Source organism: Sciurus carolinensis, chromosome 4, assembly GCF_902686445.1.
Source record: "Sciurus carolinensis chromosome 4, mSciCar1.2, whole genome shotgun sequence".
Lineage (NCBI taxonomy): Eukaryota > Metazoa > Chordata > Mammalia > Rodentia > Sciuridae > Sciurus > Sciurus carolinensis.
The window spans coordinates 92,617,591-92,637,129 of record NC_062216.1 but is presented as its reverse complement, the minus strand read 5'-3'; the positions used below and the strand labels follow the sequence as shown (position 1 = coordinate 92,637,129).

The following is a 19,539-nucleotide window of genomic DNA, read 5'->3' as shown; positions in this document are numbered from 1 at the left end:
GGAACAACAAAGTAGATACAGTAAAATACTGACCACAGCCCTATATACTCATGAACACCTTTGAATAATATAATAGGACATGTGCTTTTCCTTTTCAAGAATGCTTTCTTCTTAACCACAATTTCCAGGTGAAATGCACTCATTGTATCTCTGGGTGGTAAAGTGTGTGCCATCTGCACTAGGTTCAAGTTCATGTGAACTAGGGTAGTTCCTGTTTTACATCATCTATCTAACTGGAATCCACTTTCTCTTTTCTCAGGTAAATCTGCACCTGTAAAGAAACTATTCTGTTTTATATGAGATTTAACATAATGCTCATATTTATTCCCACTGGCCTTGTGAAAACTTAGTATCTAGCCAGATGCAAGAGTGTGCAAGAGTCTCCAGAGTCCTTGAAGTAGAGGATGATTTCTGTGACAATTGCTTGAGCTTTAAAATTGCACGTGCAGGAAGATGCTAAAGAGATTATAGACTGATTTGCAGAGTCGCACGCACTGTGCTACTGACTAGAGATAAGCTTGAGAAAGACCAAGGGTATATTTTAGGCAACATGAGTTATAATACTAAAGGACTTTGTTTTTTAAACCACAGAAAGCTGATGATAACTGCCATTGATTATGGCACCTTGGAAACACTTTTCATTGATGCATCTGGAAGACAAAAGTATATAGATTTATGTTTTTTTTTTAAAGTATGCTTGTGGGAAGGGTGCTTTTTGTTTGTTTTTCATTTTAGCTGTTTTGACTAAGCAGATAATGCATGGTTATTTATTCTGAAGTCTCTAAGGAAATTTCAAGACCTTCTAGGTCTATTCACTTTTCATGTCTAACCATGACGGCTTAACTATACTGTAAAAGCCCTTTTTTATTCTTGTTTCCCTCCCATCCATATTTTAAAGCAACAATTCTCTAATCTACTCTCCAAATTATCAGGAAATCACCTTTCCTGTTTCAGGAAAGGCAAAGGAAACCTGACTTTTCCACATCTGGAATTTCTTTCTTCTCCTCTACGTAGAAAGATGAAGGAGCTACTTCAAACTTTTAGATTCAAATTACAAAATACATATGATTAAATGAGTAGAAATTGGTCTTGTAGGCAAACTTTCTGTTCAGGAGGATAGTAGTTCTCAAGCTTTAGAATTACTTGTAGGCCTCATTAAAACACAGATGGCTGGGCCCTGACTTGAGAGTTTCTGATTCAGTACCTGGGAGAATTGGCATTTTTAAGCCCCAAGGTGATGATTTATAGTTGCTGGTTCAGAGAACACACTTAGGGAATTGCTTTAGTGGAGAATAGTGGTTAAGGGTAGGTATTTCACAGAAGTTACCTGTACCAAACAAAGTCTATGTCCAAACTGGCTATGGTTATCTTGTGCAAGGTACTTAATGGTCTCACCCCAAGTTTCCTTATTTATATAATGAATATAATAATAACATATTCCTCATGGTGTTCCTGGGAAGATTCAGTGAAACAAGGCATGCAAAACTCTTAGCACATATTGGTGCCTTCTAGGAGAGTTGGCAACTTCACCTATATCATTATCACCAGTGTTATTGCAAAGTTATGTGGAGCCTAGCAACTTTAAAATGCTTCCCTGAGACTTGTACCAAATAATAATATTGAGTATAACCAAAGGGTAGATTACCAGGCACAGGCAGGAGCCCAAAAGTATACATAAAGCTGAACATGTACAATAGTGGTTGATGAGTTGTTATAGAGGGCATGAATCAAATTCAGATGTTATAACAACCTTATGAAATCCCCTGACACCTAATTAACATAAGTGAGAAATGATGAAGAGAATCTGTAGGGAAGGTATTTGATAAGATGGATGCTGTGGTCTTACCCTAGCATCTTAGGGTTGGAAGAGATTAATATATGTTGTTCAACTTTATGTCCAGTTTGTAGTTTTTTAGCACTACCTGAATATTTCTTTTAACAATGCTCTTTCTGTTTTTGAGGCTTTTGTTTTTATTACCACAGAACTTAATTATTAAAAGCTCTTGGATTAAGTCAAATTTTAATTTATTATATATACATATACACACACATTATACACACACATGTGTGTGTGCAATGTGTGTGTGTGTGTATTTTGTGATACCAAGGATCAAACCTAGGCCTCATGCATGCTGGGTAAAAAATCTCTACCACTGAGCTACATCCTCAGCCCTTATTAATGGTAATTTTGACCTTGATGTTCTTCTAGCAATAATATAGAACAGTTAAGTTCACAGATATAAGTCTTTATTAGAAGCACAAATTCTCTTTATCTGTGGTCTATGTTGAAATTATAAAATTGCATAAATTAAAGGAACTTATGATCTAGATTAGCCTCATAATTTTGTCTGTGGGTTTCAGAGAGAAAATTTGCCAGGTGACTCCACTCGCTTGCTATAGAAGCCTTTCCCTGCACAGCTTGTCAATATCTCATACATCCTTCACCTCTTTCTGTGAGCCTCTGATGTTGTTTCTGGGATCCTTGTTTCCATATTCTTTTGGGTTCCCTCTAGTCTGTGTGTGTTTCTGTTTAAAGATTTGGCATCCAGGTTGGAGTCAACTACTTCACGCAGGGTCTGGCCAGCACAATTAAATTTTAGTAGAAATTTTGAGAACAATTGTGTTTAAAAATTAATCGTTTGAAAATAAATGAAATATTGACACACAGTAGCTCTCATACTACCTTCCGCCTTTCTTCCTCAGGTTTTCTGGAGCCAGCACTGACAGGGGCTTTTTGTTTGCTCTTTTGTTTGCTCTGGACTAAAGCCCTCCAAAGAGTCACCTCTATTAGGATCTTTCATTTTCTTGTTTGCACCTCCTTGTCTTTTATCTTCTTAAGACCCATATAAGAAATATTTCTTCAGAGATAGTTTTTAATAAACTGGGGCCAAAAGATTTCACATACTTTTTCCATTCTGATTTCCTGACAGAAGCAGCATCCTTGGCCTGTAAATACACCAGATTCAGGCAGGTTGCAAAAGCTATTAGACCCATGAAAAGTTGTTACCGTGTCTTTCAGAGCTTTTAATGACAGCCCACTTTGATCTATGTTCTAATGCGGCTAAAATGGGTGTTCGTAGGGCAGGAATGCTTTTCTTTGGCTTCATAACTGTTGTTGCAAAGTCAGGGAGCTCGAATCATTATGAGAACACACATGGAGGAAGGTGGACTATGATCAATGTCAACCTCCGACTAGGTATATATTTTTGAAGATGTTCCCAATTTCACTATCAATTTCAAGATCCTATAATACCAAGACTACTCTAAGTGATATACTGGCAGAATGAAATTAGGCCAAGAAATAATTTAGGAGGCACACCTAACAGTGTCATATCACTGTCCCATCAGTCATTGCCTAACAAGACAAATCAAGGTATTTCATTTTCAGATAGATCACTTGAGCAATGACCCACTCCCTTTACTTAACTTACCAAATAGGTAAGAGGTAGGAGTAAATATAGGATTTATATGTGCTTTGGGGCATACTGTCCCATTTCTTTCATTTGATAGGATTAAAAAGATTTTATTTAATTTTCTTGAGTTTCTTAAGTTGAATGAACCGTTGGTAAGCCCCATTTTAAAGTTTCATTAAGTAGCATTGCAGGGAAGTGAAAAATTATAAAGTTTTCTATAGATTTTATTATTTGAGTAGCACCTTTCCTTCAGTTCTAATTCCATTCATCTCGTTAACTTTCATGCTAAATTATAATGATGGTGTCCACCTGGGATGGAAGAGCTGTTTGCTGGTTTGTTTGTTTGTTTGTTTTGGTACCAGGAATTTACCTCAGGAGTGTTCAACTCCAAACCATTTTGTAAATTTATTTTTTATTTTTTATTTTGAGACAGGGTCTTGCTCCTTGTTGATCGGTTACTTCTTGAAACACTTCTTCCCTTGGGCCCCAAGATCAGTCCCATTCTCTTTGCCTTTGATCTCACTGGCCACTTCTCAGTCTCTGGGCTTTTTCTTTGATATCTTTCCAGCTTCTATATATTGAAATGTGCCAGGCTCACACCTTGGATTTGCTCCCTTTTCTGTCTACAGTCACTTGCTGATTTCATCCCTTCTCATAACTTTAACAGTGAGCTGATTGAAGCCTAGACCCTTCCCCTGGTGTCCAATCTTACATATCTGTCTACGTGACATCTCCACTTGATTATCTGACCTCAAACTCTATTCAGTCCCATGTCCTGCTGTAAAACAATCCCTTCACAAGTCTTTAGCGTTGTTGTAAATAGCAGTTCCATTCTCACTCTGGGTGCAGGTAAAACATCTTGGTGTCACCTGTAAACCCTTTTTCCTTACACCTTAAATCCAACCCTTCTGCAAATTCTGCAAGTTCTAGTCTTAAAATGTCCCCAATTTGACTACTTTTGGACCTTTTGATCATGATCACTAGATACCCTTATCTCTCATCAGGAGGAGAAAGAGGACGAAGTGGAGGAGATTCAGGCTACTGCTCTTCCAGATTCCTTCAGAGACTTTATGTCTTACCCAGAGCAAAACTTGTATGTGATTTGATCTTCAGTCTTCTCCCACTTCACTCTCTGGTCTTGATGTTCTCTGCATTCCATCTAGTGGCCTCCTTGCTGCTCTTCCCAATATGCTCCTCTCTCAGCACCTTTGCCTTTTCCTGTGTTGCTTGACCCCCACCCCGCCCCCCAGGAATTCTCATGACTTCTTCCTTCTCTTCTTGTATGCCCCTCCTTAAAAGGCACCCTTTTAGAGAGGCCTTCACTCACTACCTACTATTCCCCTATACTTGCTCCATTTTTCTCCATAGAGCTTACCACCAGCTGACATTACTTTATGTAATTGTTTCTATTTCAGGAGAAACAAAGGAAGGACAGGGATTTTGTGTGTTTTGTTTACTGCTGTGTCCTCACCTAGATCAATGTGTCACACATAGTAGATATTCAGTAACTATGTGTAGAATAAATTCATAACTGTCACCTGAAGTTAACTAGACTTAAAAAGTTTATTTAAAAACAAAGTAAGTATAGTCTTAATACAGACTTAACTAGGCGTGTATGTGGAATGAAATAAATAGCCAGAAACATACCTTTGTATATGTAAGATCTTAATATATAATAAAAATGTACTCAATAATGAGAAGGGATTGGTTATTTCTAGGGATCAGCAAACTTTTTCTGTAAAGAGCAAGATAATGAATATTTCAACTTTGTAGGCCACTATTACAACTATTATAGCAATTATTACAGGGTAAGGAGCCACATACAATAATTGAGTGGATATGGCCATATTTGACCCATTGCCTGTCCTTAGATTATTAAATTAATAATATAAACTCCATTAGGGTAGTTTTTTGTATCTGTTCACTGATGGATTCTAAGTATGTAAAACATTCTTGGCATGGAATAGGCACTCAACAAAATTGTTGATTTGAATTAAATCAAAATGATTTTTCAGAACACTGGCTATTTGAGGTGAAATGGACTTATATCACATGGTAACAGTAAGCAAAATGGATTTTTAGATGAACAAATGGAAACTAAAAATGGATGGAAATGTAGATGAATATCTTTGGATGAGAAAGGCATTTTTAAGCATAAAAGCAATGAATGAAATTCTCTTAGGAATATTCTAGACATTTCACTCTTTGAAGATTTAATACTTAGGTATATAAAAACATCCCAAGTAAAAATTTCAGAAAACCATCAGATTGGAAAAAGTTACTATATACTTTTAAAATGTACTAACTGTTACATAAAGAACTACATATGTTGTTAAGGAAAGCACTAGCAATCTAATAAAACAATGGACAAAAGCAGACATTTGTGATTAATTAATTAATTTATTTTTGGCATTTGGAATTCATAAAAAAAGAAAGTATAAGTAATTAGTAGACCTCTGAAAAATGTCCAACTATTAATAATTTTAAAATACAAAGGTAAATAAGTTCCAATTTCCAGCCATCCTAATTGCAAGAGTAAAAAGATAGTATTAAATGTTCATAATGGTGCAAGATGTGTATTTATGTACCTTTAGATTAAATGAGAATAATTTTATGCAGTCTTTCTGAATAAAATTATGTAATATAATATTCCATTATTTGCATATTTTATATATTATTTTATTCATATTATATAATTTATGTAAAATAAATATTATATAATTTTAAATATATCATGAAATTTACCTTCCAAGAATCTGTCTTTGGGAAACAATTTAAAAACACCATTGAGGATTTGTGGTCAAAGAAGTTCAACATACTTTTATGATAATATAAAGCAGCAAATGATTTAAGTATTCCCCAATAGAAAAATGATGAAATAAATTTTGCTGTATCTACATGATAGATGTTAAAGTCAATGATACTATTTTTTGAGGGCTTTTAATGTGAGAAATACTAATAATGAAGTATTGAGTGTAAAAAGGAGAATACAAAACCAATTCCAGAAGGATTTCAATTATGTAAAATATTGTGGCAGAGGAAAAGTATTTATCTAAATTATAGGATTTTGGATAATTTTTTTTTTCCATTTTATTTTTCTTTAGTTTTTCAGAGTTCCCATGATTAATACATATCCAGAAAAAATATTTTTTTTCTGAAACAAATTTAGAATCTAAGAACCAACTTGGTATATGAGCAGGTGATTCACATACAGAGGAGATATAGAAAGAAAACACTTGGGGAAGTTTTGGCCTCACAAGCAAAGGAATGCAAATTAAAATATGAGATATTGCCTCAGATATTTAGAAGAACATTTTGTTCTGCTTGAGGAATAATAAAATGATCCTTTGGATTTATATTCTCTGTGATCAAAGGTGTGCTACTGGCTCTAGAGCATTCCTGCCCTGCATAATAGCCACTTACCACGCATGGTTTTCTCAAGTTAAATTTTAATCAGAATCAATTAACTCAGTTTAAAAAGTCAGTTCCTCAGTTGCACCAGCCACATTTCAAGAGTTCAGTAAGCACCTGTATCTAAGGGCTTCTAAATTGGGCATCATAGACGCAGATTTCCATCATTGCAGACAGTTCTATTGGACAGTGCTGCTCTAGTATCTGTTAATTTATTAGCATAGCCTATCATCTTTGGGAGGGTAGCAGTCATTTTTAGAGCAGAAGAGAGAAGGGATATCTTATATGTTAGGGGAGAAATTCAGACATAGTTGTGTCTGGAAACTTCACTTAATAAAATTATTCAACAAATGATTTTAGAATACCTATTAAGTGCAGAAGTGCTAAGTGCTGCGTGTATAGTGGTAAGCAAGACAGATCAGTTCCTGGCATCCGGGCATGTATATTCTAATAGTGGAGACAGTTTATTAATTGCTTTTCTCCCAGAAACCTCCATGGCTGCTTCCTCTTTCAGTTCTTCATTAAAATGAGATGTTATGCAAGAAATTTAAATAAATAGTAATCTTTGACATAACCACTCCTCCTGTCGCATTCTCTATACCACTTGCCTCCCCTTTATTTTCTCTGTAGTCTATTATTTTCTTGATTTTTACCACTTCACATGTTCTATATTTATTAGTTTGTCTATGGTGTGCCTTTCTTTTCTTTTTTTTTAAATCTTTTTTTAAATTTATTTTTTTTAGTTGTTGATGGACCTTTATTTTATTCATTTATTTGTGGTGCTGAGAATCGAATCCAGTGCCTCACATATGTGAGGTAAGCACTCTACCACTGAGCCACAACTCAGGCTCTAGGCGTGCCTTTCTTGATTGAAATACGGGCTCTAACAGAATAGGGACTTTATTTTGTTTGGTCAGATATTTGATTTCCTAATCCAGTGTTTGGCTTTAATTTAAAAGTTTAAGAAGCTAGGATACGTCATAAAATTTGACAAATATACAGTAAAATTCATCTGGAAATAAAAAAGGACAAATATTTCAAAAGGTGAATTTTTTTTTTCCTGGAAAAGCTATGAATGGTGGACACTTTTTTTTTAAACTGGAAAGCACATTACAAACTGATAATCCTTCATTTTTATGAAGTTGGATTAAAATATTTAAAAAATCCTTAGTGTATATAAAAAATTTAGGGAGAGATTTAAGTAATTAGTGACACACTGTAGGAAAATCCTCAAGCAACCTAAGGAGGCGGCAAGAAATTACTATTGAATAAATATTCGGAAGACAGGTGAGTTTCAGTATGAAAAAAAATTAATCAGTATCTGTAAGTTAGGTATCTACAGCAACAAAATCCAGATAAAGAGTTAAAAACTAGAATAAAAATATACAGACTATATTTTCTTTTGCAGAAAGAGGTTTGTCTTCTTTGTATTAAATAAATAGTTGTAATCAAAATAAGGAGTAGTGCCTGGATGTTAAAAATTAGTTTACACAATGAAACAGAAGAATGTAAATATTCTGAGTCAGAATGCACAATCTGAAAAGAGCTTATAAAAGGTATATTAAACTGATATATAATGTAGAGTCATTATCCAGGTTGTTGGAAAGTGGTTTAGAGGACTTAAATTGCTTGTACAGGACAGAAAATAGAAATGATGACATAAAAGTACCCAGCCTTGTTAAACAACGTACAAAATACAAAATGAAATAACTTTTAGGTATCATTAAATTGACAAAACAATTATTAGAATATGTAGGTATTGCAGTCCTTCCAGTAGGAAACAAATGGCGTGCTCTAAGAGGTGTGGGTAGGGCTGAAGGAACCAGGAAGGGAGAGGAGAGCACCAGGAACTGGGAATATGACAAAGCAGGTGTTGCCTGGGGACCTGTCGGGGTAGCGGGCAGCACAGTATTCCTGTCAGGCAAACTGGGCTCCAGTGGGAGGTGGGTCCCCGAACACTGAAGCCTCAGCAGGGAGAGGGAGGTGGAGATGGAAGCAGAGGTGGAATAGGTACCTGACCTTTTTCTCTTTCGTTCTGTGATCTCCTGACAGTGCCCTGCGGGAATGAAACCCAACCAGAACCTGAAAACAAGAGCTAGCGTTGGTAATGCAGGGACATCCTCTGTATCCGTGATTGTTGATAGCACTGTAAATTTGTTTAAAGGATCATCCCAGCAAGTAGTATAAAACTGTCTACTTACCCTCATCTGCCTCCTTCTTGGGTGAAATATATCAAAAAATGTGAAAGTAAAATTGGTAATCTTACATAATTCTTTGTGATAAATAAATAAAAATAAATAAATAAATAAAAGAAATCACATAAAAGACTAACAAGAAGGAAATAACTAAGAAAATGATTTGTAATTTTTGGTAATGTGTATCTCAACCCATTCCAAAAATAGATTAAAGCATGATAATGCATTCAAATGATGAAATAAATATAGCCTTTTAAAACAAGTTTTTAGGTAATGACAGTACATAGAAATGTTTTATAGGAAATGATGTTATGTCATTAATACATGAAAGCAGATTGAAACTTAAAAAATATATATGTAAAACACATAAAAGATAATTTAATGTGACTTAATTTTATTTCTGATCTTTGTTGTAAAGAGGTAATAAAAATAAGTAAAAGACAGGATAAGGAAATATTACACTATTTATTAGTTTCTTTTCCCCTGAAAACTTCTTAAAGATTTTAATAAGAAAAGTAGCTTCCTACATTTCTTAGCTATTCATATTACAGTGTGGGATGCCATTCAGATGGGGTGGAAAAAAATACCTTGGAAAGAGGAATAGGTTTCACACCATTTTGTAAACATAAAGAGTTTTCATTATTCAAGATTCTGAATTAAGACTTTTATTTAGGAATAGATAACTTTTATTAATCTATTGACTGAAAAGGAAGTTTCTGGGTGGTGCTTTGGCAAATTTCCAGTTGCAAGTCATGCAGTGTGATACTATGATGACTCCAGAGAGCCATACGAGATTGCGTGGTGCATCAGGGTGGAGAAGGTCACTTTTGTTGGTTGTACCAGACTTGGTCTGCTACATAGTTGACATTAAGACAGTTTTATCCTCCATATCAGAAAAGTTCAATGTAAAAGCCAGTCCTAGATAGATACCAATAGAAACTAAATCCTAATTCATGTCCATTTAGGGAAAATCAATTTTGTATTAGTTCTGAGACCACATTAAATGTTAATCCTAGGATAGAATGACCTACAAAGATAGCCTAGGTCAAAATTAATAAAAAAAACAAAAAATACAAAATTTAGTTGATTGATTCATTCCACAAACATTTACAAGTAGTCCTCTCTTATACACAGTTTCACTTTTTGCAGTTTCAGTTCTCCGAGGGTGACAAAAATTCGAAAACATTAAATGGAAAATTCCAGAAACAAACAATTAATAAGTTTTAATATTGTATTCTGTTCTGAGTAAATTGATGAAATCTCGCACGTCCTGTGTCATCCCATGCCCTCTGACTCAGAATGCAAATCATCCCTTTGTCCAGCTTATCCATGGTGTATATACTACCTGCCTGCTAGTCACTTAGTAGACATGGTTATTAGATCACCTGTAACAGTATTGCAGTGCTTGTGTTCAAATAATGCTCATTTTACTCAATCACAACCCCAACACGCAAGAGTAGTGATGCTGGCAATTCAGATATGTCAAAGAGAAGTTGTAAAGTATTTCCTTTAAGTGAAAAGATGGAAGTAAAATAGGACAAGATTCAGGGAGGGAGGAAGGAAGGGGGGGAGAGAGAGGAGAGAGAGAGAGAGAACATTCACATAATTTTCATTCCAGTATATTGTTATAATTGGTCTACTTTATTATGTTGTTAATCTCTTACTATACCTAATTTGTGAATTAAACTTTATTATAGATATACATGTATAAGAAAAAAAAATGGGGTTTGGTACAATCCATGATTTCAAACATCCACCAGGGGTCTTAGACTATATCCCTGTGGATAAGGGGGGACTACTGTATTGAACATCTTGTATTTGCCAGACACTATGTTATATGCTGGAAAAATAGCTAGATTACATAACTTGCCATAATTTATTTTCTTTAATTATACTCTTTCCTACTATAACCCTATGATGTTTATTATACTGAAAACCTTTTAGTTATAAAAACAAAGATATATGCCATTTAATAGATGACTAAAAAATGAGATGGAAAGTAGCTTATACATGCAAACTTTTTTTTTTCTTCTCCCTCATCCAGCAAATGCTGGCTTTAGCACTTCTGTTTTCTAAACTAAAAACACTGGAACACATGGTATGAGAAAGGAATTTTTCTCTTTTATGAATTTGTGTGAAAAGTTTTAAAGCAATATCAAATGAAATTACATTTACTTATTCTTTTACTTAAGCACCTTATTGAAAAGACAAAAATTAACATAAAAATTTGGATTGCCTAAGAACATCTGGAACATATGGCCACCATATTTACCCACTACAATTTGTCAACATTTAAATTTTATTTCCCTCTCTGTTTTTCAGTCTCTTCTCACACCCTCTGTTCTCCTCCTCCTCCTTTTTATCTCCATGTTTCCTGTGTGCTTTTCATTTGTTTTGTTTTGTTTTGTTTTAAATCACACATCTTAGCATTTGTAATTTGTCTACCCTGACACACTTTGAAATTTATAGTTTGGTGAAATGGCCAGTTTGTGCCTCATTTAATCAGATGTAAAGAACAGAGCAGGAAGCAGGACTGTCTTTTTTTTTTTTTTTTGATCTGTCTCTAGCTCTAGTTTTGTGCCTTCTTGCTTAGCCTACTCTGAGAAGAACGCATACAGAAATATACTTCCATGCCTCCCAGATTATCTCTAGGTGAGAAAGTCATAGTTGTTGAAAGGGGTGTTGATTTATTTCCTCTGACTTTTCTGCCTCTGTCCAGATAGTTTCTTTGCTCTCTCCAGTTTGGGCCAGGTATTTTAAAGCAAAATGGGTGCAGAGGCACACCATCATTAATTACATCTACTCCTTTCTTATACTCATGTCTATTTCCTCTTTGACTTCCTCATGTTGAGTGGGAGGGAAAGTGGTTTCTAGAAGAACCAAGCTTGGGGACCAAGGGAAAGGTTGGTGTGCAAGAGAGTGGAGAAGCAAATCAAGAATAAGGAGCTGGGACTCTGAAGGAATTCTGATCCCTGGCTGAAAGGAGTCTAATTTGAAGGAGAAGCTATTGTAAAATGATATAATTTTAATGGGTTAGGGGCAGAAATATTTCTTTTCAAAGCAACTTTAAAAGCATAAAAATTATTATGGAGAGCTATTTCAGGACAATTGTTTAGAAGATTCCTGTGTTGAGTAATGATGCAAAGATGGGATGAAGCATATGGAGTTGTTTTGCTCTTCTCTCCAGGTCTGCAACAGCACCACAGACAGGAAGCACGCGGACATCTTCCTGGAGAAGTGCGTTACAGAGTCAGTCATGAGCATTGTGAGCGGCTTCTTCAGCTCTCCTTTCTCAGACAACAGTACCAGCCTCCAGGTAACTGAACCAAGGGCAGAAGCGTTGTTACAAGGAATTTATATTCTTGGAGTAGGAAAAATCTACAATCTGGCCCAGAAGTTGTTTTCTACATTTCTTTTTTTTCTTTCCTTTCTTTCTTTTATTTATTTATTTATTTTTGTACCAGGGATTGAACCCAGGGGCACTTAAACACTGAGCCGCATCCCTAGTCCTTCTTATTTTTTATTTAGAGCCAGGGTCTTGCTGAGTTGCTTGGGGCCTCACTAAATTGCTGAGGCTTGCAATCCTCCTGCCTCAGCCTCCCAGGCCACTGGGATTACAGGCATGGGCCACTCTACCTGGCTGTTTCCTACATTTCTGAAAAGGATTCTCTCAAATTATGCCTCTTTCTGAATCTATCAAACTTCATTTTAAATAAAGACATCCCATCTTCCGGTCATATTATTTTTCCTTACTCTGTAAGTAGACCAACACTTTGGAAACTGTAACAGTTAATTACTTTGTTGCTAAAAGGACATTTTGTGTAGGGTCAAGTTATTTTTATATGAGTTAATGTGAAGTTGTAGATGGAAACCTTTCCTTAAAGTATAACACAATGATGTCTGTATAAATCTGTGTCTCTAGAACCAGTGCTGTGTAAGGGCATTCTTCCTCATGCTGTTATATACTTCTACACCATTCAGACTTGTTAGAGTAGATGTGGGTTTATGACTGCTAAGGTTGCCCAGTACCGTAGATTTTTATCACTAAAAGTTGGACTTGCCGATGGAATCCTAAGTAGTTTCCAGTGTTAGATACAGTTTTTTCCACTATACTTTTATGCATTTTCTCTTTAGGTGACTGAATTTTTAAGATATTTGTGTGCATAGTTAACTCAATTTTTATGAACTGTTGTATCCTGTTAATGCACATTACTCTGTGACTCCAGTATATCTTACCTATACTGATCAAACCTAAATAAAGATTCTTATTGTAACTCTTTAAAAAAAAAAAAAAAGAAACCAAACCAACCCCCAAACCAGAAACACCTGTTGTATTTGTACTTGGGAATAAACAAGGGATTTTTAAAAAATTACTTAAATTCATGTCATTGGCTTTGAGAAGTGGCATATTTTCTGATTAAGAATATAGTTAAAACGATTTATTTTCTGTAGTGTCTGGCACAGTGCAGATCATGAAGAGGGTATAGAATAATGTTGGCTGAATGAGGTATATATTATATAACCTGAAAGTTGAAAAAATGTATTGCATTTTATTTTGATGAACCTTTCTGATAATGCATAGATCCCACATCAGGCACATTAGTGGCTTACTTTCTTTCTGTGTTTAGACACACCAGCCAGTTTTTATTCAGCTGCTACAATCTGCCTTCAGAATTTATAATTGCACCTGGCCAAACCCCGCACAGAAAGCCTCAGTGGAATCCTGCATCAGAACTTTGGCAGAAGTGGGTAAGTTCATGGTGTTCAGTTTGACTTAGTTATATACCTCGTGATGAAACTGAACTTTTGGCCCATAGGCAGTAGAAGCAGGTTTCCAACTTAATAAGAAAACAGGTGTGGTTTCTGTAAAGGTGAAGTGTAATGATCAGCCAATGACTCTGAACATCACAGGCTTTTTGAGGGGGAATATATTTTTATTTCTAAATTTAAATGTAATATTGTATTCAATGCTTAAAGTGTAACTCAATAAAATTTTAAAGACATGGTGTTGGTTAATTGTGATCTCACATTTCATTGTAGAATTGTCTTGTGTATTAAGAAACTGACATAATAAGACCTTCATATGGCAGTAGGATTTCCTGAGTGTTTTTTAGTGTTCTAATTTTGTTTGAAATCTGTTAGGTATTTTTTGAGGACCTATTAGACATTGAAAGCTTCAGAAATTACAAGTGAAGTGGGAGGCAAGGGGATCATAAGATTAGAAGGGTTTCTTACAGATACATATGTGTGGGGGGAGTTAAGGAAGGGTGGGGGGAGGAGGAAGGAGAAATACTGACTTGGCTGAAATGAAAAAAGAAAAAGGCTTGTTCTTTCTCTGGTGGTTCTACCAGCGTTGGGAAGGGCAGTTTGTTCAGTTTCATTGTCATTGTCATCGTTCCTGTTAACATTTCCTGGGCCCTTGTCATGTGCAAAGCTAAGTGATGTACATGCACTCTCTCATTTAGATAGAAAGTTTAGATAGGATCTTTGATTATTTACATTTTACAGTTAAGAAAATAGCATTATCTAGATTGTGTAACTTGGCCAGGGTTATCATATGTATGCATTTTCACGTCTTGTGAAAATGACTTAATTAATGATCATTTTAAAGTCTTTCCCCCATCTGCAATCTGACCTAAGCAATTGGATATTAACAAAATTTAAGGACAGCACCAATTTTAATGTGAATAAATTAAAAAACAATTATAACCAAGTGAATAAATTAAAAAACAATTATAACCAAGGAAGATCAGTTGAGAATTACTAGTACTAATAGACTAGTAATATAATTCACTAAGATAATTAATTACAGATAAGTATTATACTTAATGAATTTTCTGCATACCAAAAACATATTATGTGAAAAAGATATTCATAATAGCAATGAAAATATTAAATACTTAATAGTAAACTTAAGAAATACAAACAAATAAAATTAAATATTACATTGAGGGGTATAAAAGTTTTTATAAATGGAAAGATGCACAATTTCTGGATTGGAAAATTCAGTTGATAAAGATGCCAGTTCTCTTGAAAGAAGCGAATAACTCCAGTGCTTCCACACTTGGAACCCTCCTTTGCACACAGAGCCCACATAGGCCCAGATGCCCCACAGGGAAGCTGTCCTGAGCTTGACCTCCGACACCCTCCTGTGGAGGTGCACTCCTCCTCGCCATCTTTTGGCTCCAAAGTCCAGGCCATGCTTCTGCTGTGTGGTGCTGTCTTCTTCGCCTTGCTGGGTCTCTGGTCTCTGCCCTGGGTCACTCCTTCACATGCATACCCTCTTCACTTATAACTCCCTGAGCCAGGACTCCCCCGGGTGGACACCCTCCCGACTCACTGGTCGTCCTCAGCACGCAGCCCTTCCTTACAGACCTTCCACTTTTTCTTGGGCTCCAGGGCTCTGGGTCACCACAGCTCCTTTTCAGACCTTTTTTTTTTTTTTTTCCTGCTCTGCTCCTCTAAAGTTTTTATGACTGAATGTTCAGAAAAAAAAGGGAAAAGAAGAAGAGGAAACTGCAATTGTATTATATCAAAAATAAAAAAGAGCACCTAATTTTTATTATAAAAAGATGTACAAAGTATCTATAGGGTCATATAAATAAAATATTAACTCTGGTTGTCTCTGAGTGGTGGAGTGATAGGGGAATGTGGTTCTCTTGTTTACACATTCATATAATTTCTGAGTTCTTAATAGTATCTTTCAAGTTATAATAAAATAGAAGTAAAGGCTTTTCTTTTCTTTTTCTTTCTTTCTTTCTTTTTTTTGGGTGGGGGGTTACCAGGGATTGAACTCAGGGGCACTCAACCCCTGAGCCACCTCCCCAGCCCTATTTTATATTTTATTTAGAGACAGGGTCTCACTGAGTTACTTAGTGCCTCACTTTTGCTGAGGCTGGCTTTGAACTTCATCCTCCTCCTGCCCTAGCCTCCTGATCTACTGGGATTATAGGCATGTGCCATGGAGCTGGACAGTAAAGGCATTTTCATTTGGACCACATTCATTAGGATACATATTAACCACTAAAAGATAAAATATGATGATGTTGATTTTTGCATAGGAATACATCACCTTATCTGCCAATTAGTATTCTTTTCATTTTAAGGCAGTCTTTCCCTGTTTTCTCACCTTCCTCCTTTCTCTTCCTGTCTTCCCCTTTCTCCTCCTCCTCCCTCACTGTTCATCACATGCACTGGGGGAATGCAGGTCAGTTCACACAGAGCATAGAGAGCATGCCATTCAGGGCACTTAAGAATCCAGACAGGAATTTCGCTGCAAATGGGACTCCATGCTGAGCTTGCCGACCTCAGTGGTGGGTATACTGTAATCAGATCAGTTCTTGCATAGCAGGATAGCAGAGTTTGGGGGGGTTTAAAATAGTCACTGAAACTATATTAATCCAAATATATAATTTATTTCTAAGTTGTAAGATTCACTTTCTATCATTTCCTATACTGGCCACAATCTTAGGATGTAAGAGAAAAAAACTTAGTTCCTTTCTGTATGCTATAAAAACAGGTGTGATAAGAAATTTAAAAGATAATGATGTCTAAACCTGTAATCAAGATGGGCTTGAAGAGTGATGTTTTGGTATGAAAACCTGTTTCATCTTGTGAGGAGACATGTTTTCTTCCTCTTCCTAGTTGATCCTGTCCATCAGCAGAGTTGCCGGGCTCTGGAAATTCTGTTCTTCCTCTGCATGCATCCTCCTCTTTCATTCATTCTATGGAGGGTTTGCTTAGCCCCTCATTACTTTATTTTTGAACTAATGTTTTCCCTTCTTTCCTTACTTTATGAATCTGCTATCAGAATAATCTTTCTGAACCGAAAGCCCCTGAGCAGAGTCCCCCACTTCAGCTGCACCCTTCCTTTAACCTGGGCTGACTCCCCAATGGACCCTGCATGGCCTCTACATCATGGTCTGCCTTCCCTTTCTGTTCTCCTTGTGCAGTGGTCCCCATAGGCCTTTGTGACAGCACACTGAAGTCTACGTGCCGTCTGTTGCTCATGCTGCAACTCTTTCTCTTCCTTCCATTTCCACCATTGCCACTGTCACCTCTCAGCATCTTTTCCATGACTCAATTTTGTTTGTTTGTTTTTTTTTTTTTTTGGTTTGAATTCTTCCATAAAAGCCATTCTTGACCCCCATAAATGAATTCTCCCCCATTTGACCACTTACACCATTTTTTGTGCTTTTCATTTTATCCCAGCCGATGTCATATTAAGAACAAATCTTTTCTTCTTGATTAGATTTTAAGGAACAATAACTATGAAGCAGCTGTCAAGAGACATTCATAGAAACTGTGATCTAGGATGAGGGTGAAAGTCAAATTTTGTGCTGTGATAGGGAGACCCCATGTTTTTTGGTTGCTGTAGGATACCAATCATGGAGAAGTGTAGGACCAAAATGAAATGCAGTCAGATGTGGACAGTCATTGTAGGAAAGGGATTTAAAAATCATTTGACTAGTGATTGAAAACATTTAAGCTATGTGGACAAGGAAGGGGACTATGAGGGGGAACATGATAATTATCCTTAAACACCTGTACCTTTAACGGGTTCCTACACATAGGGTCATAACCAACATGCAGCAACTGCAGGAAGTGAATTTCAGCCCTATTTTAAAAAAATAACTGTTTTGCAATTAGTGCTCTGATTCTTCCCTTTTGTTGAAATGTAAATCAGATCATATCATCCACCTACTTAAAACTTCCTGCTGGTTTGGAAATTTGTGTTCCTTACCATGGCTTACAAGGTCCCTTGTCCGAACTTCATGCAGTCCTACCTTTCTTCACCACCCCTGCCTCCATCTCTGCTCTACACACCCTGGCCTTTTCTTACCTCAGGGCATTTGCATGTGTTCTTCCTTCTGTTCGAATTCTCTTCCCCAGCTTGCAACTTGATGATTTCCCATTTCCTCTTGCCGATCAGGTCTCAGATCCAAAGCTAAGTGCTCAGTGAAGTGTCCCAGAACAATCCACATTCAGTGTCTCAGCTTCTTCCTATCCTTTATCATATTATATGATTTTATTTTCCTCCTAATATGTTTCACTATTTGAAAGATTCTTCTTGTTTGTTTGTTTTCTGCTTCCTTTATTAGAATGAAGACTAGAGAGCAGGGACTTTGCTTTCTTTTCATCACTGGGTCCTACAAGATTCTAGTGCTAAGTAGGTAATAAGTGTTTGTTGATTGACAATAATCCGTGGGCTAGGTATTTTGCAGGTTATGGAATTTAGGCTCATAAAGTTAATTAACTTGCCCAATTAATAAGTATTTGACTTGGGTTTGAAATCCAGGTTTCTCTGAGTATGCAGTTTATGCTGTATCCTGTTGCTCCATAAGTCCTATTTTGTGGAAGTTCTAGGATATAAACTAGAATCATGATGATTTGGTTTGCTGGTGAAATTAGGACAAATTTAGTTTAAAGATTCACTTGATTTTTTCGTGTGATTCTAGAATCAAGCAACATATCATTCTATATTAGAATAGATTTTCCCAATCAGCTGAGTAGATTGGGGCTTTATAGACAGTAAAGTGCTGAGGAAAGCAGAAACAGGGAACAAAAAGCAGATTGGTTGTTTGTTTCAATGTTACTTTCCTTAAAGTTAAACAGGGCCCCATTTAATTGGTTACTGTGATCTCCCATATTTCTTGGGAGACTGACCCGTTTTGGAATTTAGTTTGATTATGTGGGAGCTAGCATGAATGATTCCATTCTGATTACTTGTTTGCTGAGACCCAGTGCAGGAGCTCAGTCCAAAACAGTGGCCTTCTATAAACTTTGCTTACTACTGTATATGGATCTGTCTGAAGTTTTACGACTCAGACATGGTCAGTTTTGCATTTCAGCAACTCTTTAAAAATATATTTAGGCAGTGCAATTTAACATGATTGAAATAGGTATGAATTTATAGTATTAAAGAGAACGAAGTCTACATATTCAAACATGACAAAATCAAGAGAATACTTTGTGTATATAAAGCAAATTTTCATGCATTTACAAATTGGTAAACACATTTCTGCAAATGCAAATATCAATTATAGTTACATTTACATAACACTTTATGATTTGTAAAGTGCTCTTAAGTACATTGGCTCAACTCATCTATCATTATTGGAATACTTCATTTTCTTCCTCATTTGTACGTTGAAGACAAAAGGTAGTGAAAAATCAGCAAAAAAAAAAAAAAATCATAAATGTAGCACTTGCTTTGCTGAGTGCTGCCAGTACTTGATCAGTGTTGGACAGTCTGGTAAATGCTATGACGTGGACATAATTCTTAGCTCCATTTTACAGATCAGGGAATGAGATGAGCAAAGGTAGACTGCTTGCTCAAGGTCATACAGGAAGGCAAGGACAGACCCAGGATCTGAACCCCTTTTGGACTGGCATGCTAGCAGGCATTTGTGATGCTCTATCACAAACCAGTTTGAATGAACATGTTACCTGTTTTCCACTTGTAAGATATACAGTAGAGATCAAGATAGTAAATTAAGCTGTACTTGAAACAAATACAT

At 36.0% G+C, this 19,539-nt stretch overlaps 1 protein-coding gene across 3 annotated transcripts in view; it reads left to right on the top strand.

Moving 5' to 3' along the window:
- Itpr2 (inositol 1,4,5-trisphosphate receptor type 2) overlaps positions 1-19,539 on the top strand; it is a 462,398-nt gene that overhangs the window by 224,519 nt on the left and 218,340 nt on the right. For all 3 annotated transcript variants that reach the window (XM_047550877.1, XM_047550878.1, XM_047550879.1), the window contains 2 exons: positions 12,207-12,335; positions 13,648-13,768. In XM_047550877.1, the coding sequence (XP_047406833.1) occupies positions 12,207-12,335; positions 13,648-13,768 (250 nt within the window). The remainder of the gene's footprint in view (positions 1-12,206; positions 12,336-13,647; positions 13,769-19,539) is intronic.